At 42.1% G+C, this 21,292-nt stretch overlaps 1 protein-coding gene across 2 annotated transcripts; it reads left to right on the top strand.

The window, feature by feature from the left end:
• Nucleotides 1-305: 305 nt before the first annotated feature.
• On the top strand, nt 306-20,095 carry LOC139537276 (plastin-3). 2 transcript variants are annotated; one of them, XM_071338401.1, is made up of 16 exons: nt 306-446; nt 7,054-7,158; nt 7,459-7,610; nt 8,962-9,091; nt 9,921-10,053; nt 10,210-10,291; nt 10,651-10,816; nt 11,063-11,205; nt 11,717-11,812; nt 11,947-12,142; nt 12,251-12,329; nt 12,455-12,572; nt 12,775-12,908; nt 16,422-16,545; nt 16,780-16,904; nt 17,131-20,095. In XM_071338401.1, the coding sequence occupies exons 2-16, from the start codon at nt 7,098-7,100 to the stop codon at nt 17,261-17,263; spliced, it is 1,872 nt and encodes a 623-aa protein (XP_071194502.1). In that variant the 5' UTR covers nt 306-446; nt 7,054-7,097; the 3' UTR covers nt 17,264-20,095. The 2 variants fall into 2 exon arrangements, with proteins under 2 accessions (XP_071194502.1, XP_071194503.1); XM_071338402.1 differs by lacking the exon at nt 306-446 and adding an exon at nt 1,078-1,096.
• Nucleotides 20,096-21,292: the final 1,197 nt, after the last annotated feature.

The following is a 21,292-nucleotide window of genomic DNA, read 5'->3' as shown; positions in this document are numbered from 1 at the left end:
TAGACATTATTATGAGCCAGACATTATTATGGCTTTTCAATTTGTTTATTGGCTGCGGTGGCTGCTACTAGCTAGCATGAGGATGAAAACAACAATTTTCTTGAACAACAAGCAGTATTTCAATCTTCTCAATGTATCAGTTTGGATAAAGGTAACATTTGGAGTACAGTAGCATATCCCATCCCTGCCTTGAGGAACGTTTTCCGAACAATATCGCATGCTGGCTCAGCTCTCTTAATCTAACCATGATGGCGTTCCGACCCCAGTGTAAACAAGTGTAACGGTAGGGTTGGAATGTTCTGGCTACTCTGAACACCTAATGGTTCGTCAGCGGGCGGGGATACATTCCACCCGCTCACTTTTCCGTGCCTTGCTGGATGAGGGAGGAAGTCTCTGGGCTCGAGCTGGACGTTTTGTGGAATTTGGGGGGCATCTAGCTAGCTAAAGTAAGTTATTCTTAAGATTCAAAAATTACATCATGGTTTGTTGAAACTTGTTAAAAACGTTCGAATTGTTCATCCATTACAGTATTAGTTTGCGTCTCTTTTTTTTATTTTTAGCTTGCAGTACGTTCGCATCTGTTAGCCATTTAGCTAGCAACCCAAGCTAGCCAGCTACGTTATTCGTTAATCGTCCCAACTTTACTTGGGGAAATGGCTTTGTAGGGTGAATACGTGATTGGTTACATTAAGATCTTTAAAATTGCAATATATTTTAAAAAATATGTCGGGAAAGGACGACGGGGAATACCATTTTGCATCCATTTTACCACCCACTCATTGCACCTGGAAGAACAATCAGTAGTGTTAGCTAACTAACGTTAATTGCGTCTGCCATGAAAAGAGGCAGCTGCAGTTGGTTGTTTTCTGCCAACATGACAGGATGTTTGATGAGTATTCTTCTATCTCGCGCCTATTAAAGTGTCGGTATGTTTGTACGACCTAACCTAGTAGCCTGCCGTAAAGTCAAACAGGGAGTAGACTCGTGCCACATAGTCTACTGCACCCTCAAAAACGTACTTTTTTTTGTTCGTAGCCTACCCAAATAAGTACATACCAGCCAGACTCTATTGGCAATGTTTTGAATTACATTCGAAGTAAGTATTATCCTCAGAAATATTACACCATGACCTATACTATTTATTTTGAAGCAATATTTCAATATTATAGGGGGTTTGAAAAATTTCCTAAATATTAGTGCTGACTGGTGCTGGTTAGGAATGTAAAATAATGAGGACATCATTGTTACATGACTGACTTTAATGAAATCATACATATCCTCTCTCCCATGTAGGCAACATTCTCAACCATGGTGATGTCTTGCTGCTTGCTATGCGTAGACCAAATAACTGGCTGCTTCAAGAATTCACTCACCAGTCTGATTACATTCTTTCCATGCATGCAGGATACCTGTTGCCTAGTTTTTTACTTTGTGGGAGGTAATGCCACACTGTTCATACAAAAAAAAATCATCCAATGCATGTGTGTGAGTTAAAGCCACAATCTTGAGATTGTGTTTAAGCCCAAGTCATCCTCAGCACTTGGTTTAGTATGAAGGTGAGGGATGGAGCCAGGGAAATAAATGTAGGCTAATCACTCACATTCATAGACATAGCTAAGGATCAATCAATCAATCAAGTTTATTTTATATAGCCCTTCGTACATCAGCTGATATCTCGAAGTGCTGTACAGAAACCCAGCCTAAAACCCCAAACAGCAAGCAATGCAGGTGTAGAAGCACGGTGGCTAGGAAAAACTCCCTAGAAAGGCCAAAACCTAGGAAGAAACCTAGAGAGGAACCAGGCTATGAGGGGTGGCCAGTCCTCTTCTGGCTGTGCCGGGTGGAGATTATAACAGAACATGGCCAAGATGTTCAAAATGTTCATAACATTTGCAAGGATGCAAGGACAGTCATTAGACAGTGCATATTTTATATCCATTTGCTAGTAACAACCCCTATAGACAATACTTTGGGCATACAGTTGTACAAATGTGTGCATTTTGTGGTGGAGTAAACATAAGTTAGGCATGACATGTTTAGACCTATTTATAGTGCAGTGAAGACCGAGAGGAAGAGGTGAAGTATAGTAGTGTATATAAATAATCTTTGGTTAAGATCTTTTCCTGGCTAGTCTAGTTCCTTTCTCTGTGAGTGAATGCATTATAGCTGGCTCATTCTTCTGTCTTAGTATCGTCTGATTTTTGTTGTCCTTACTCATAAAATGAGTAATCACATAGCTTTGCCTTGGCCAGTTAAAGCTGCAATAAGTAACTTTTTGGGCTACTCTTCCATATTCACATAGAAATGTTAGTTATAGATCGGTCATTCACATTGAAAGCAAGTCTAAGAAGCGGTATATCTGTTCTATGTGGGCTATGTCTGCTTCTTGTTAAGTTTTGTTTTACTTTCAGTTTTGTACATCAGCTTTAAACAGCTGAAAATACAATATGTGTGGTTATGAAAAATATATTTCACAGCGGTTTAGATGGTACAATGATTATCTACACTATACGTGCTTGTTTTGTCACAAACTGAAATTTATTGGAAAGGAAATGGCAGAGTGATTTCTGCATAGTGCAGCTTTAAGCCCAAAGTTTGGTTTTAGCATTGGCACATCAGCAATGTGTCAGCTGTTTTTCACAGGCAGAAAGCTGTTCTTTCTAACCATGTTGGAATAAGTCACACTCTGTGGTTTGTTGATCTTTAGGATCTGTCAGTGAGTCACCTGTCAGCAAACATAATTATGCTTATCTTGTACCCACACAAGCTGACAGGAAGTTGAACTATAATGTCATAAAGAACATGTAGTTTAGAATAGGCTCAAGATATCACATGTAAGTGAAAAGCTGACGGTGCAGAAAATCCTCATGTTCCTGTAGGAGCTCGCTGGGTGTGTGCACATGAACTTGACCACACTTGGGAGGGGTGCCCATTCTATTTATGTGCCTTGCATTTCCCATGTCACGGACGGGGCGGGTGAAGCACTGGCAAGGTGTGGTCTTGGCTCTACCCTGTTGTCTCTACCATCTGGGAACCCTCCCCTGATCTGACTCAACTGTCAGAAAGATCAGTTCAAACTTGTAGATGTTTTTTGTGTTGTGGCAATTAACAGCTGTCGCCGGCTGCTGCAAAGTGTCTAATTGTCGTGGAGGTGGGGCTAGTATTAGTCGCAGAATAACTTTTCTATAAATCCTCTGGTCTTGTACTAGTCTTTAGAGTGCCTAGCCATATGTCAAGATGTTATAATTATGTGTAAATTGTGGCGTTGACTTGCTGCTAAGCAAAGCATTGTCAATTTGAATAATGCATTTGAATCATATCACATTCTGTGATCATGCTATTATGCAAATGTACTTCTATTCAGAGAACATTGTTACCTGTATCCGTCCAATGTATTTAACTTTGTCACCCGTCCAAAAACAGCTTGTTCTGTCAACTGCCATTGAGGCCTGCTATTTTTAGGTGTTGACAGAGATGTTATTCTTAACGTTTATCCCCATGTCTAGACATGATGGTTCACATTACAATGTCCTTATTCTTCTATACCAGTAATGATTATACTCTACAGTGTGTACACTACTTCTCTACCGCCTCCATTTTTGCTCTGTGTATGTAACCCCCACCCCCTCTCTCTCATTCGTTCGCTTTCTCTCCCTCTCTTTCTGTCTGGGGTGTGACAGGGGTTGGCATATGAGGTAATGTTTGGAGTCCCTTATTATGGCTGGTCTGATTCCTGTGGCCTCATTTCACATCCAGGCGAGGCTCAAATACAGTTACACAGTAATAGTCATTCGCATGGTTGGTAATTTTCCTAATGATAATACAAAGGTTTACTTAGGGTTGTATGTTTTCTCTCGTTGTATAGTCTTTCAATGGCTAAACAATACAAAATAAATGAGAGGGATGTGTGAATTTTGATCAGGCTAGGCTACATTTTTTGCCTTCATGTTGTAGGACTTTTTCTAGCAGTTTTGCGCCCTGTAATTTTGAATTTCAACTTGCAGAATGAGATGGTTTGATTATTGGGGAAATGACTCACATAGGAAATTGCTACTCTCTGGGGGGAAAACGATTGCCTAGTATGGTTTTGACTGAATTTCATTTCCAGCTGCTTGATAAGGAGTGTGAGTGTCATAAGCAGAAACCAAAGCACCTCTTTGCCCCCTTGGTTTATGTGAGTGTCAAGGCAATCAATGATCTTCATTCATGGCAGTGATTATACATTCTGTCTTTTGTCCTTTGTTCGTCCTGTTGAATGTGTGCCTGTGATGCCAGATGCAGATTAGGAGAAAATGGTCCCATTGGAGGAACTGAACTGACTGATATTGCCATCTTATTTATGGTCATGACTTATGATTTAGGCCTCTCTAATCAATTGATCTATTATCATAGATCATTTCTTCATACCCAGGACTTATATTTAGAAAGGACAGCTTGACTCAGTGTATTGTATAGCCCATTCGACATGTTAGTTGTTAGGGTTGTGCTGTGTCCAGATCTCCATACTGTGCCTGTGCCATCCTGGGATATACAGTTTTATCAGTAGTACACACGGGGTAAAATGTATTCAATTTTTTTTGTAATAAAAGGCCAAAAACCAACACTTACCAGAATGCTAACAAGTACTAAGGACTTCTCATATCGCATGCTAGGTAAATGCTAACGAGCACATGCAAACATTTACCTGTAGGACAGACAACCCAGCCCATAAAGTTATGAAAGTCTCAAAACATAGCTTGCAGCACAGACAAAACAAATATTAGGCAGCAGGAGGGGATTGTCTGCTGCTTGATCTTGATACTTTTGGTCATGTAGTGTATGTGGACATCTGCTTGTCAAATATCTCATTCAAAACTCATGGGCATTAATATGGAGTTGGTCCCCCTTTACTGCTACAACAGCCTCCACTCTTCTGGGAAGGCTTTCCACTAGATGTTGGAACATTGCTGCAGGGATTTGCTTCCATTCAGCCGCGAGCACTAGTGAGGACGGGCACTGATGTTGGGCAATTTAGTCGGCGTTCCAATTCATCCCAATGGGTTTGAGGTCAGGGCTCTGTGCAAGCCAGTCAAGTTCTTCCACACCGATCTCGACAAACCATTTCTGTATGGACCTCGCTTTGTGCACAGGGGCATTGTCATGCTGAAACAGGAAAGGGTCTTCCCAAGCTGTTGCCCTTAAGTTGGAAGCACAGAATTGTGTAGAATGTCATTGTATGCTGTAGTGTTTCCCTTCACTGGAACTAAGGGGCCTAGGCCAAACCATGAAGAGGACTTTTTTTTTAAGCCTCTTACCATTTATTCCTCCTCCACAGAACTTTACAGTTGGTACTATGCATGGGTCAGGTAGCGTTCTCTTGGCATCCGCCAAACCCAGATTTGTCTATTGGACTGCCCGATGGTGAAGAGTGATTCATCACTCCAGAGAACTCATTCCACTGCTCCAGAGTCCAATGGCGATGAGCTTTACAACACTCCAGCCAATGCTTGGCATTGCACATGGTGATCTTAGCCTTGTGTGCAGCTGCTCGGCAATGGAAACCCATTTCATGAAGCTCCTAACGAACAGTTATTGTGCTGACGGTGCTTCAGAGGCAGTTTGGAACTAGGTAGTTAGTGTTGCAACCGAGGACATACGATTTTTACTTGCTTCAGCACTCTGGGGTATTGATGGTATTGAAGAGCCATCCTGTGGCTTTTCCTAAAGTATATACGGTATACTGCCCAAGCCTATTAATTATGTTCTGCAAGCATGATTGTGTGGAATCCAGATTCCCAAGCCTATGTCTTCAGGGAGCAATAATTTGTTAAAAAAGAACATTGTAATTGCATTCATACTTGTGAGTATTTTGTCAGTGCAAGCCTTCATGGGTGAACTCTTTATGGAAGGAGAATGTGCTTATTCCGGTTTAGCTTTGGATGGCACAGAGTGGGAACAGTACAGGGCGGCAGGTAGCCTAGCAGTTAAGAGAGTTAGGCCAGTAACTGAAAGATCGCTGGGTCAAATCCCCAAGCATACAAGGTGGAAATTCTGTCTGTGCCCTTGAGCAAGGCACTTAAACCTAATTGATACTCTAAGTTGCTCTGGATAAGAGTGTCTGCTAAATGACAAAAATGTACATGTATGCAGCTGACAAAAATGTACATGTATGCAGCTGATGTAGCCTATTTTTATAGACAGACCTGTTTACTGCATTTCTCTACCCCTTCAACATGGGAGGGGTGGCGGTGCCTAAACTAAGTACTTATCCATGAAGAATAGAGATCACTAGGGCCTACATATCAGCAAATGTTGGTGAAGGAAACATGAAAGTGTGTGGAATGGGTTGCTGGTATTCTGTTATCTGGTTGGTATTTGTTGGTGCCCTTGAATAGTGAGACAAATATTTCAATGTGAAGGGTGACTATCGCCAAAATATTTACGGCTGACTCATTCCTGAGTTGTGACCTCTCACCGCTATCGCGCGCCCCCCCCCCCCCGCATTGTAAAAGAACACAAGACAAGAACAAGACATCATTGGAGTAGAAATATAATCCTACTAACCATGCTTAATCTGATTATATAGGCCTACCAATAGTGACATCCTTCAAGTTTTGTTATCAATAATTCATTTGAACATACTGTAGTAGCCTAATATCCAATTAGACATGTGCTGTGCTGATGGGGAGTGGTCAGTGAGGCAGCAGCGCTCTAGTGTCTCTCTCTCTCTGTCTGTCTGTGTGAGCTCAGGTTCCAGCCAAGTGAGCCACAGAATGTCATCTGTCACGCTAAAGTGACACTATCTTACGTTCCCTCCCACTGCAACAAGGATTCAAATGCTCAGCAGGCAGGACAAGGCCTACATTGACAGGACTAATACTGGTGTCCTCTTCTCCTCCAGACCCGCTAAGAGGTCATGGAGGGTCGTATTGTTACAGAGAGGGTTGCTCATAAGGGAAGTAGTGTAATGGTATCCCCTTACTGTCATTTCCCCTTCTGCCTTTCATGATCTGACCAGTTCAGGACTTCTGTTCCCTGTCTCTCTCTAATGTACCAACCTGTTTGTCTGCACAGGACCCACCTCTCTTGACTGACCACCTTCGGTCATTTCCATCAACATGGCAGGAAAGATCTCCAAAGACGAGCTGGAGGAGCTGCGAGAGGCGTTTGGCAAAATTGGTGAGTCGGCTACATCTGTGATTTTACAGTTGATTGATTTGATTTGCTACATTAGTACGACCAGTATGGCTTGTTTCATAATACATGTTTGTTACATTACACACAGGCTACAAGTCTACAACTGTTTCATTGTACTGTCCCTGACTTTTTAGTTATTGACGTTCGCCTCTCGTCCCTTGCCTGCTTTTTTCTATTGTTTGCGAACCAGCCCAAGGATTCTAGCAAAAAAGTATTGTGTGTTAGCTGAAACGTATTTAGAAAATATGCTCAAACCGCTGCGGTCTGTCTGTGCTTTTGAAGACCTCGATGGCAATGGGTCCATCTGCGACTATGAGCTCCATGAACTGTTCAAGGAGGCCAACCTTCCCCTGCCTGGCTACAAAGTCAGGGAGATCATTCAGAAGCTGGATCGCAACAAGGACAACAAGATCAGCTTTGATGAGTTTCTGTCGGTGAGTCATGTTTGACAGTTGTGTGTTAGTCATCCTAAGGGAGTCGGGTTTCAGCAAGTCAGGTTTGGCCAGTCATCCTCAGGGAGTTGGTGTCAGCAAGTCAGGTTTGGCGAGTTTGTTCCAGTTAATGAGGGATTTGTTGTTGGGAGTTCTGCCTATCCCTGTCTGACTAAGGGGACCATCTTTTGTCTCCTTTGTGAAATCAAGTTTCCCCTTTGAAATTCTTGTGAACTAGTTCTTTAACGTGTCAATTGAGTGTCCACTAAAGCACACACAGGAATGAGGAAATGAGGTCAGATGGTGAGTTCCTGTATTTCGTTTCACCCATGATGAGAGAACAGTAATTTATTGGCCTGTGCCAGTCTCCATTTAGAGTAATGATTTTTAGAGTAATGATTTGACCAATGGGATCCAAAAATAAAATAATTATTACGAATCTCTCTATTTTATACCATTTCTCATAGCTCACCGACGGGAGGAACTTTTTGGTGGTGGGGGGGGGGGCATTTTTATATCAGCCTTTTTTGTATGGGTTAGCCTCGGTTATGTTTTTTTTTGTATGTATCAAAGAGCCGGGGTTGTGCCATTATTTTTACAGTTGCTATAATTTATTAAAAACAATTTAAATGGAGAAAGTCCATGTCTCTGTTTTCATTTAAAATATGGTGGGTACAGTTTGAGATTAAGATAATAGTAAACCATATCCATTTAATTGAAAGTAAATGAAATCACAACAGAGTTATTACTTATGAAGGTACATTTTGTGCTCCCAAGTGGCGCAGCGGTCTAAGGCACTGCATCTCAGTGCAAGAGGCGTCACTACAGACACCCTGGTTTGAATCAAGGCTGTATCACAACCGGTCGTGATTGGGAGTCCCATAGGACGGCACACAGTTGGCCCAGCGTAGTCTGGGTTTGGCCGGTGTAGGCCGTCATAGTTAAGAACAAATTCTTATTTACAGACTTGTCTAGTTAAATAATAAAAAATGCATACTATTGTGTTTTCCATGGGCCTCTATCTACTGTGCATAGGCAGTGTAGGCTAACACCACTTGATCCTATGTTTGTGGTCTGGTGTAGACTTCGTACAGTATCCGGTAACATGTTGAATTAGGAGGATAAAAACGTTTGGTTCACAGAGGCGCTTGGCTTCCTGGTAAACACTGGTGTTTTTGTATCTTTACTGCTCCTCCCCAGTGAGAACCGTAATGAATACCATGGCAGGCTTACACTGATTTATCTTGTAATAATGCTTATTATAATAACTGTGCATAATGTAAGCAGAAATGTATTAGGATCTTGAAGAGGTTGGCCGTTGAAGCTAAAATGCCCTTTGCCCCCTCTACTGCAGATATTCCAGGAGTTGAAGAGCAGTGACATTGCCAAAAGCTTTCGCAAGGCCATTAACAGGAAGGAGGGGATCCTGGCCATTGGGGGGACATCTACGCAGTCCAGCGAGGGCACGCAACACTCCTTCTCTGGTGAGCTGCTCAGTCTCCTTCTACTAATGTTGATGGGATTGTATTACAGTATGCTGTACTGTGTATATACACACTAAGTGTACAAAATATTAAGAACATGTGCTCTTTCCATGAGACTGACCAGGTGAATACAGGTTAAGGTATGATCCCTTATTGATGTCACTTGTTAAATCCACTTCAATCAGTGTAGATGAAGGGGAGGAAACAGGTTAAAGGATTTTTAAGCCTTGAGACAATTGAAACATGGATTGTGTATGTGTGCCATTCATAGAGTGAATGGCCAAGACTAAATATTTAAGTGCTTTTGGATGTGGTATGGTGGTAGGTGCCAGGCACACCGGTTTGTGCCAAGAACTGCAACACTGAGTTTTTTTGTGCTCAATACTTTTCTGTGTATATCAACAATGGTCCACCACCCAAAGGACATCCAGCTGACTTGACACAACTGTGGGAAGCATTGGAGTCAACATGGGTCAGCCTCCCTGTGGAATGCTTTCAACACCTTGTGGAGTCCATGCCTTGACGAATTGAGGCTGTTCTGGGGGGGTGCAACTCAATATTAGGAAGGTGTTCCTAATGTTTTGTACACTCAGTGTATAGGCCTTTTGATCTAATTTAAGGGAACCTTTCTCATGAGTTTTGGTAGATGCTCTGTCTGTCTCTCTAATCTCATAGTGGATTGATTACCTACTCTACGCTAGGGGCCCTAGTCAATCGAAACCAATAACTGGGTTTCCTTGGATGTTAAACATAACATTATTCCCGTGTAGTGAGAGAAGGTGTATAAAGTTGTGTTGGGCTGAGAGTTTCCTTGTGCTGCCCTGTGCAGAGGAGGAGCGGTACGCGTTTGTTAACTGGCTCAACACAGCGCTGGAGAATGACCCTGACTGCAAGCACGCCCTGCCCATGGACCCCAACTCAGACTCCCTCTTCAAGGCCATGGGCGACGGCATCGTTCTCTGGTGAGACACAATTACATAAATCTCTATGTTCTGTGTAATTCTGCACTTACAGCCCCTAACACAGCTAATTTTCCTTACACTTGGTTGAAATGGGGCATATCTGCGTCGCCCAACATTAGGACCCCTCATAAGCCAGCTGTTTATGTGCTCCTGTAGTAAAATGATCAACCTGTCGGTGCCAGACACGATTGACGAGAGGACCATAAACAAGAAGAAGCTGACACCATTCACAATACAGGTCTGTACAAACTCAACCAGACTGGTCACACACAGTACACTGATTGGGGATTCTTAGGCTGCCTAGAAACACAGCCCAATTCTCATATTTCTATCACTAATTGGTCTTTTGACCAATCAGATCAGCTCTGAAAAATATATGTGATTGGTCAAAAGACCAATTTGTGGGGGTAAAATATGAGATTTGGGCTGACTGTGTAAAAGCAGCCTTAGCGATGTAGTGATTTGTTAGCGATTTAGCAAATAGATAGAATTTCTGTGATCTCTTTATGTTTCATGTACGAATGTGGGAGGACTTGTTTGTTTTTCTCTCTTTCCTGCAAGGGACTTCAAAGCTTTTTATGTTTCTATGTCCTGCAGGAGAATCTGAACCTGGCTCTGAACTCGGCCTCTGCCATTGGCTGCCACGTGGTGAACATCGGGGCTCTGGACCTAAGGGAGGGGAAGCCCCACCTGGTGCTGGGCCTGCTGTGGCAGATCATCAAGATCGGCCTTTTTGCTGACATTGAGCTCAGCAGAAATGAAGGTGAGGGACTTTCACAGCACAATCACTGTCTTGGCGACTCATGAACCTGTATCTAACCGCCGTGTTATTCCTCATCATGGTACATTTACCCATTACAAGGAGGAAAGGTCTCTCTCCTTTTATATCACAACATTATGACGTCAAGCCAGTTTGTCCTCAGTGTTGGAGTGGCTTTTCATGGTTAAAGAAATCTTTGGTCAGTGAGTGTTGAGGTGCTGTAGCTGAGTGAATGTCCTGTGACCCCAGCCCTGGCTGCTCTGCTGAGAGATGGAGAGACCCTGGAGGACCTGATGAAGCTGTCTCCAGAGGAGCTGCTGTTGCGCTGGGCTAACTTTCATCTGGAGAACGCTGGCTGGCAGAAGATCAATAACTTCAGCTCCGACATCAAGGTAGGGATGTACGGTCCATGTATGTTTGGTTCGTTTTCACTGTATCTGTATGGTTAATGAAGGTGAAATAGTTTTATGTTGTCCTCACAAAGAAGTGGTGGAACTGTCTAATCAATTTTATTTAGCCAATCAAGGCTTCAACCAAATCTGGACTCTTAATTCTATTCTTTCAAAGCAAACAATTCTTTGCTCTGATGATATCTTTGGTTTTTATGCCCGTGCTTTATGAGATTTCTGACTGACTGTATCTTTTCTTCAGCTGACAGACCTTTCAACCTGTAAAGGTACTTCATAGATCAACTTCCATAATGTATAGGAATTGACAATAGCTTCATACATGTGTCATCAAGATCATTGTACAGTATTAATATTTCCATTGTTCGTCATGGTCATTACATACCTATCTGTTGTGTCGTCTTGTTCCCATGTGGCCTGCACAACCTTGTATCCCAGTGTTCTTGTATATCTTTCCAATGCTGAGGTTCAAACGAGATGTCTGTCTCTGTTTCAGGACTCCAGAGCCTATTTCCACCTTCTCAACCAAATCTCCCCCAAAGGCACAGAGGAAGATCAACCACGCATAGACATCAGCATGGCAGGCTTCAGTGTAAGCACCTTCACGGAGAATATACACATTTCATATACAGAGAATCAATTGTGTTCAGTTAATATACGTACATTCAGAAGGGATAAATAAAATGCGTCCCTGGTATGAACCTGTGGTGTGTCTATGACCTGCAGGAGAAGGATGACCTGAAAAGGGCAGAGAACATGCTTCAGCAGGCTGACAGGCTGGGCTGTCGACAGTTTGTCACCCCAGCCGACGTCATCGCCGGCAACCCCAAACTCAACCTGGCCTTTGTGGCCAATCTCTTCAACAAGTACCCATCTCTCACCAAGCCTGAGGGAGAGGACATCGATTGGGGGCTGCTGGAAGGTGGGTGCTGAGCTAGACATCTGTTGGTTATGATTGCTGGGTGGATTCTGTTCAGTGTACATTGTACTCCCTGAGACCATAAAATCACCCAACATCTTTTCTGTTTAGGTGAGACACGAGAAGAAAGAACATTCCGGAACTGGATGAATTCCCTGGGTGTGAACCCACATGTCAATCATCTGTATGGGTATGTACGAAATGCAGCTAATTATTTATATAAAAAATGAACATGCCAATACCTTACTGCTCCCTACCAGTGGTATTCATACACAGGGTCAGGTAACCTATATAAGGATTATCTTTCCTCTATAGAGATCTAGCGGACGCGTTGGTCATCCTTCAACTTTATGAAAAGATCAAAGTGCCCGTCGACTGGACCAACAAAGTCAACAAACCACCATATCCCAAGATTGGGACAAACATGAAAAAGGTAAACTATATTCTCAAATAAAATGTATGTTCCTCCTATAATTCTTACTTTGAAAAAATGCTAAATAATGATCATATGGCAGAATTTACTGTTTCTGTCTTCAACTATTCAGAAGCTCATAGATCAAAAGAACACAGCTCCAGTTCTGGAGAGAGACTAAAGGTGTGTTTCTCTTGACAACTACTATGTTTTCTCTGCTCAGTTGGAGAACTGCAACTATGCGGTGGAGCTGGGGAAGACGACGGCGAAGTTCTCTCTCGTTGGCATCGGTGGGCAGGACCTGAACGATGGCAATGCCACCCTGACGCTGGCCCTGGTGTGGCAGCTGATGAGGAGGTGAGTCCTGGCACATGCTTAGATCAATATGTAACATACCTTTAATAACCAGGGACACATTTTCTGTTTTCACCACTGCAAAATATGTTGCTGTTACTTTGATGTTTATGGAAAACATATGTGCGCACAGGTAAATAAAGAAGGGATAAGCGCTGAAAGGAAATTTGACTCCAATTTACTCTTCGCTGACCACCGCCCCACTCGGACAACATTTTCCCAGGAAGCTCCATTCCCCATTCAAACTTCTGGAGAAAACCCCTCACATCAATCTAAAAAAAAAATTGCCCTGTTTTCTCCCCAATTACGTGGTACCCAATTGGTAGTTAGTCTTGTCTCGTCGCTGCAACTCCGGTACGGACTCGGGAGAGGCGTAGGTCGAGAGCCGTGCGTCCTCCGAAAACACAACCCAACCAAGCCGCACTGCTTCTTGACACAATGCCCACTTAACCTGGAAGTCAGCCGCGCCAATGTGTCGCAGGAAACACCGTGCACCTGGCGACCGTGTCAGCGTGCACTGCGCTCGGGCCTGCCACAGGAGTCGCTAGTGCGCGATGGCACAAGGACATCCCTGCCGGCCAAACCCTCCCCTAACCCGGACGACGCTGGGCCAATTGTGCACCGCCCCATGGGTCTCCAGGTCATGGCCGGCTGTGACAGAGCCTGGACTCGAACCCAGAATCTCTAGTGGCACAGCTAGCACTGCGATACTGCGCCACTCGGGAGGCCAAACTGTGTTTTTAATACACCATAAAATTAAACGCAGACTATCCCTTGATAATTAGGACACTATTGGGTATGTTGTGGTGGACTGTCATTACACTTCAGGGGAACCTGTTACGATGAAGTTTGTAGTGTGGCTAGCCACTGGATGGCTCTGAATGCACGCAGTCAACATTACTACTAACCACTTGGAGCTGATTAGTACTCTCAAGTAGTATCCTGACGTCGACAGCAGATGGTTGTATTCATAATGTAGCTAACTTAGCTAGCTTACATACATTTTGAGAATGTTTTGTTAACTGGCTAGTTAGCTTTAGCAAGGTTTGATGGTCATTGAGAAAGCGCTAGCTAACCAGCTGAGCTAGCAAACAAAGTAACAAAAGTCTAATTTCAGATTCTAAAAATACAACAGGCTCTGCATTTCAGAAATCAGAGTAGCAAGTTCCCCTCGTGCACTGTATCTATTTCATGCGTTTGAAACATGAGCTTGTCTGAGGTGTTCGGACTCAACGACAGTTGCTATTAGTGGTCTACCGATTAATCGGAATGGCCGATTTAAAGTTTTCATAACAATCGGAAATCGGTAATTTTGGACACCGATTTTGCCGATTAAAAAAAATAAATAAATTGCACCTTTATTTAACAAGGCAAGTCAGTTAACAACACATTCTTATTTTCAATGACGGCCTAGGAACGGTGGGTTAACTGCCTCGTTCAGGGGCAGAACGACAGATTTTTACCTTGTCAGCTCAGGGATTCAATCTTGTAACCTTACGGTTAACTAGTCCAACGCTCTAACCACCTGCCTCACGAGGAAGCCCGCCTGTTATGCGAATGCAGTAAGAAGCCAAGGCAAGTTGTTAGCTAGCATTAAACTTATCTTTATAAAAAACAATCAATCATAATCACTAGTTATAACTACACATGGTTGATGATATTACTAGTTTATCTAGCGTGTCCTGGGTTGCATATAATCAATGCAGTGCGCATTCGCGAAAAAGGACTGTCGTTGCTCAAACGTACCTAACCATAAACATCAATGCCTTTCTTAAAATCAATACACAGAAGTATATATTTTTAAACCTGCATATTTAGCTAAAATAAATCCAGGTTAGCAGGCAATATTAACCAGGTGAAATTGTGTCACTTCTCTTGCGTTCATTGCACGCAGTCAGAGTATATGCAACAGTTTGGGCCGCCTGACGCCATTGCGAAATAATTTGCCAGAATTTTAGGTAATTATGACAACATTGAAGGTTGTGCAATGTAACAGGAATATTTAGACTTATGGATGCCACCCGTTAGATAAAATACGGAACGGTTCCGTATTTCACTGAAAGAATAAACGTTTTGTTTTCGAGAGGATAGTTTCCGGATTTGACCATATTAATGACCTAAGGCTCGTATTTCTGTGTGTTATTATGTTATAACTAAGTCTATGATTTGATAGAGCAGTCTGACTGAGCGATGGTAGGCACCAGCAGGCTCGTAAGCATTCATTCAAACAGCGCTTTCGTGCGTTTTGCCAGTAGCTCTTCGCAATGCTTCAACCATTGCGCTGTTTATGACTTCAAGCCTATCAACTCCCAAGATTAGGCTGGTGTAACCGATGTGAAATGGCTAGCTAGTCGGCGGGGTGCGCGCTAATAGCGTTTCAAACTTCACTCGCTCTGAGACTTGGAGTAGTTGTTCCCCTTGCTCTGCATGGGTAACGCTGCTTCGAGGGTGGCTGTTGTCGTTGTGTTCCTGGTTCGAGCCCGTGTAGGAGCGAGGAGAGGGATGGAAGCTATACTGTTACACTGGCAATTCTAAAGTGCCTATAAGAACATCCAATAGTCAAAGTTTAATGAAATACAAATGGTATAGAGAGAAATAGTCCTATAATTCCTATAATAACTACAACCTAAAACTTCTTACCTGGGAATATTGAAGTTAAAAGGAACCACCAGCTTTCATATGTTCTCATGTTCTGAGCAAGGAACTTAAGTTAGCTTTCTTACATTTTCTTACACTTTTACTTTCTTGTCCAACACTTTGTTTTTGCATTATTTAAACCAAATTCAACATGTTTCATTTGATGTATTATATTAAGTTAAAATAAGTGTTCATTCAGTATTGTTGTAATTGTCATGATTACAATTTTTTTATTTTATTAAATCGTCCGATTAATCGGCTTTTTTTGGTCCTACAATAAACGGTATCGGTACCGGCGTTGAAAAATCACAATCGGTCGACCTCTAGTTGCTATCCTTTGGAGCGATCTGGGGCAGAACTTAGCAAAGGGGCAATTGTCTTGTTTTCATATTCTGACTATCTTATTTGTTGTTTCCTGAAACCCCAAATAAGCAGCTCCAATGTAGCTTTGCATTGTTACTTAAATAACAACCAGTTGTTTTCTCAATGGTTCTGCTAGGCGGGGCCAGTTGTTGAAGTGGGTGATGCGTGTAGACTAACTAGAATTGCCGGTTTGTCCTGGTGCAGTGCTAGTATCTGTGGCGTCACTGTCAACAATATTTATGACATGCTCTCACACGATTATTTCTCAGTAAATCAGGGTCGTAAAAGAAGAGAAAGCAGCATAGGGGCAAATGTTTTGTAAACCTGGCCTTCAGGCAACTGCACTGGAACATTTAAACAGTGGATTGTTCATTCTTAAGCAGAACTTGATGATTAAGTGGATTGTTTTTGGTGTACTTTTGACTGGCCTTCAATGATTACATGCTGACCATTGCACACTGCCGAGTGCCCAAGAAACTGATCAATATGTGAGCTAACTCTTGACATCTCTCCTAGATATACGCTGAATGTACTGGAGGACTTAGGAGATGGACAAAAAGCTAATGATGACATCATTGTTAAATGGGTCAATACAACATTGTCAGAGGCAGGGAAAACAACCAAGATCTCAAGCTTCAAGGTTTGTAAAGCTTTATTGATATTTAGGTTGTTCATTTAATACATTTGTTTATATCTTTGTTAGATGCATACATGTGTTATACAACTATGTTCTGTAGTGATAATGCAGTCACTACATTGAATCCTCCAATCGGCAGACCTAATCTGTGGCATGCCACAAATTCTGACACTGTACTTGAGCTGATTTGTGAAGCAGGGTATTTGACACTGTGTGTCCTCTGCCCTTGATTGTCAGGACAAGGAGATCAGCACCAGTTTACCAGTGGTGGACCTGATTGATGCCATCCAACCTGGCAGCATCAGCTACGACCTGGTCAAGACTGGTAGCCTCTCAGCCGAGGACAAGCTGGAGAACGCCAAGTAAGACTTCCACTGATCATTGATATGGGATATTGACCTGTAAGAAGAACTCAAGCTTCAATTACTTCCTGTTTTTTGCTATACTATCTGTTAAAAAAATTGAAATATGGAGGGGCTGTGAAGTATATATTCATAAGTCATACGAATGAATATTAAACAAATAGGAATGTGTCTGAGATGTCGAGTCTGATCAATATTAAATGAAACAACCCATTTCCCCTCTTAGATATGCCGTCTCCATGGCGAGGAAGATCGGCGCGCGTGTCTACGCTCTCCCAGACGACCTGGTGGAGGTCAAGCCCAAGATGGTGATGACCGTGTTCGCCTGCTTGATGGGCCGGGGGATGAAGAGGGCTTAACGGACTGGTTGTGCCACTTTGGTATTGCCACACAACTACCCACAAGCCTTTCGCTTTATTAAGGGCCACCCGGGAATGAAGAAAGACATGTGGAAGAATTGTTACCAATAGACATTTACAGTTTTTTTTTTCTTTTTTTTTTTCGGTTTTGTGCTATTTTCACGTGTGTGGTACATTTTCAAAACTTTTTGTACAAAACTCTAAACACAGCATCATGATATCTTCTCAATTTAGTTATTTTAACAACCAGTTAATCCATTAGCAAACATGCAAGATACATGTTTCAAAATTGCCCTTTAAATGTAGTATGCTACAGGACTGTACATTACACTGTTTTCACGTTAGGGAATACACTTACACTACCCATCAACATTTACTGAAAATCTAATTTCTATCCCATGTGTGTTCATTCTTTCACAGTCATTGATGCAAAATATAAATGTATTGTTCAGATATAATTACACTATAGGTGTACTGTAATCAAATGAAAGAAACCTAACGTTTAGCAGGCACTAGTTTGCATCAAGCCAGTTAAGCATTTCACCATAGGTTCTCATTAACACAGTAAATGTCCTCATTGTTCATGCACCTGGGGGAAAAACCTTTTGACATGGTGAATCCAAGCCTGACATAGATCTGGAATGATGTCATTGCATGCCTCATCCATGGCCTGAAGGAGGGTGGCACACTCATGGGGATTGCAATCATACACCTTCCACCTGTATTCTAATATTGTGTTGTATTGGCCCTATGTGGCTCAGTAAGAGCATGGCACTAGCAACACCGCAGAGTTTTTGGTTCAATTCCTATTGGGGTCACACAGGAAAATGTGTTGACTCACTGTTGCCACTTTGGATAAAAGTGCCTGCTCTACCTAAATGGCATATTATGAATTACAGTACTGTATTGACCAATGCAATTATAGTAAAGCAGTGTAACCCCTCCCCCAATCAAAAAGACACCTGTAATTGGGTACATATTTAGGGCAGTGGTGAACAACATACGGCCGGAGGGAAATAATGGACCTTTTTCTGGCCGGCAAATAGCTTTCGACAAACAAATAGGTCCTGGAGAAGAAATCTGCGGCATTCCGCTGAATAAATAAAAAAAGAAATCTCAATATGGCCCTCGACAATTATTTAGGGGATTCAATTGTTACACACAGTACATATCTGGTCTTGTATATCTGTTTTTTTACTTACTGTAGAATAAAATAAATGGTCACCATCATAGTATATTCACACAATAAGGCACGAACAAGTGTGGTATATGGCCAATATACCACAGCCAAGGGCTGTTCTTATCCACGACGCATCGCGGAGTGCCTGGACACAGCCCCTAGCCGTGGTATATTGGCCAAATACCACAAACCCCCAAGGTGCCTTAATGCTATTATAAACTGGTTACCAATGTATTTTAGAGCAGTAAAAATAAATGTTTTTTCATACTCATGGTATGAGGTCTGATACCTCGGCTGTCAGCCAATCAGCATTCAGGGCTCGAACCACCCAGTTTATAATACAGTATATATCATACTTTATGTTCATACTTTACAAACATTTTCATGGTGTGTTTCTCAATCTGTAGTAGACAAACCAGTTTAACATCTAGAGGTTTACCAAATGGTTAAATGATTATCAATTTAGACCATTCGGATTAGGTAATAGTAAAAAATACAATCACATCAAAAGTAACGTGAGCATTGTATTGTGAAAAGCTTTTATTTTATTTGAACGTATTGCAATGTTAGACTTATTTGTTTCAAGATGAAACACTGATTTAAGTTTTATGAAAAGGTGAATGATTGTGTGTTGTACTTAGTCAATTGAATATGTGCGTAGTTTAGAAACTGCCTTTTTGATCATCTGTTTTGTACTAAGCGTTGTGAAAATGTATCACATACTTGTGAAACTTGCACCAAAGTGATTGAAAAAAAACTGTAGGACTCTTTGCAATCAAAACCTAAAATCTCAACCTCGTTTTGAACGGAGGTATGTATACTAAAAAATATTGTGCAGTCTTATTTGAGGTAAGCCCAAAACATAAAGTTACTGAAGAACACTATGCCTCATGTTACAGAGGACAACTTCCTATGTTACTTTTCGATATGCAACACTATCTCAATTCATGTTTCAGAATGCTGTATGGTATAAGTATGTATGTATTTTTCCAGTTAACAGGTTGTGTTTCTGAGTAGTTCTACTCCGGTTGATTATGTTACAATTATATCCTTGATGTGTACACTATATAATACATAATCATATCATCCCTTACACAGTGGATAACAATATTTAACTTGGACTAACTGAAATGGTGGCGGTTTAGGTGTTGCACCTGAACTTTCTCCTCTCCCTTATTGAAATGCATGCATATCTTAATAGCTAGTCTTGTCAACAGCTGCATATCTATGGAAGCCATAAGGTCAAACCTTAGTAATGACCAAACCTGAAGGGTATTCTCTGTGTATTCCTGTATTTACTTTATTTTGGGGGGATTATGGTAGCTAGCTAGTAAGCTGAGAGCAGCTGGGTGTCTGGCTTTTTTCTATTGTGCTATTGGTATGTCTTATTACTCTGGAAGAAACCAAGGGAGCTCACTTGATAGTTCGGTGTCCCTGGTTGTGCAGTATCTTTTAATGCCAACTTCTGATGCGCATTAGTTTCCTCTTTTCTTTTGTATTCAACATTACCAAAAAAATTGCCTAAACTATTTCTGCCTTGCAGATATTTTCATTATATTCCATAGTTACCGTACCATTGCATTTTGGTCTCATGTGTACATGTTTACTCTGAAGTGCTTTATACAAATAATAAAATGAACAATGCGTAAGAATCTGCTTGTTATTTATACATAGGCCTACATATACAATACATTGTGGAACCTTGTCTCAGCCGTGGTCATATAGTATTTTCTGTCCTTTGGCAAGCAGACAACAAAAGGTATGCATAGTGAATGGTGGTTGTGTTTCCCTGTATTCATTGTGTGCTGTGGGAGGTCTGAAGGGACGTATGCTCTGTGGACTGTCTACTTGCAGGTTAATCTCTACAGTCTGTGGAGGAACAGGTGATGCGGTTGCACCGCCCTAGGCTTTACACTACAGTGCAGTTCACCTATTTACCCAAATGCATTGTTTATTTTCTCCAGAAACCTGCATGCTCTACTTGTTTGCATTCACAACAGTTTCAATCCATAAAGTAACAGTAGGCTGCTGTACTTAAGTGCAACTCTGTAAACTCGGGTACATAATGGCACTAACTTCAGTGTTCTTTGGGTGGATGTGTTCTCTTATCCATATAGAGGTTCTTTAGTTTCGGTGTAGTGATTAAACCGTGGGGAACCCAGATAGCAGATCGTTGGACGTTGTTCACTGGTCTGAATCCTGAACAGATGCTGAGACTGCTCTAAACCACAAGCCCCCTCAGGCTTTCTAAGTCCTCTCTGTCGCATACTGTTTACTAAGTGGAGACTGTCTGCCACAGTCTGTCAGAGAGCTCTATGAGGGTGAAAGACGAGATGAGGAGATGACAGACTGCTTTGGCTCTCATGGGCTTCATTATCTGGATTTACAGGCACTGAATGCTACATTGGGGAGTGTCTACTTTTTTTTCTATGTTAGTGTTCATTAGTGACTGAATTAACAGGACAGAAGCTAACCAGAGTCAATTCTCTACACGGGGGATGAAGTGTCTGTCACCCACTTGATGTGACTTGCTGATCGGACTTTACTCTCTTGGTGCTTGTTCTTCTCATTAAGACAGAGAGGCTAAGCACTCCTTTTTACCCCTGAAAGCTCTCCACGTCCCCGCCCTCTTTTTCTCTCCGCCCCTCTTCCTCTCCACCCATCCTGCTCTGCCTACAGTCAGTCTATTGGAAGTCCTGTTGACTTAGACATGTTGACAAGCAGTGCCTATGCTTTCCACAAGTGAAGAAAGGAGGAGACCCCAGAGGAAGAAAGAAGAACCACTTCAAAAACCTGACACAATTAGAGGACGTGACATGTTGACGAAGCAAGGAAGAGGTATGAAATGT

This window comes from Salvelinus alpinus, chromosome 13 (genome assembly GCF_045679555.1).
Source record: "Salvelinus alpinus chromosome 13, SLU_Salpinus.1, whole genome shotgun sequence".
NCBI classification, from domain to species: domain Eukaryota; kingdom Metazoa; phylum Chordata; class Actinopteri; order Salmoniformes; family Salmonidae; genus Salvelinus; species Salvelinus alpinus.
This window is presented reverse-complemented; position numbering and strand designations above follow the sequence as displayed.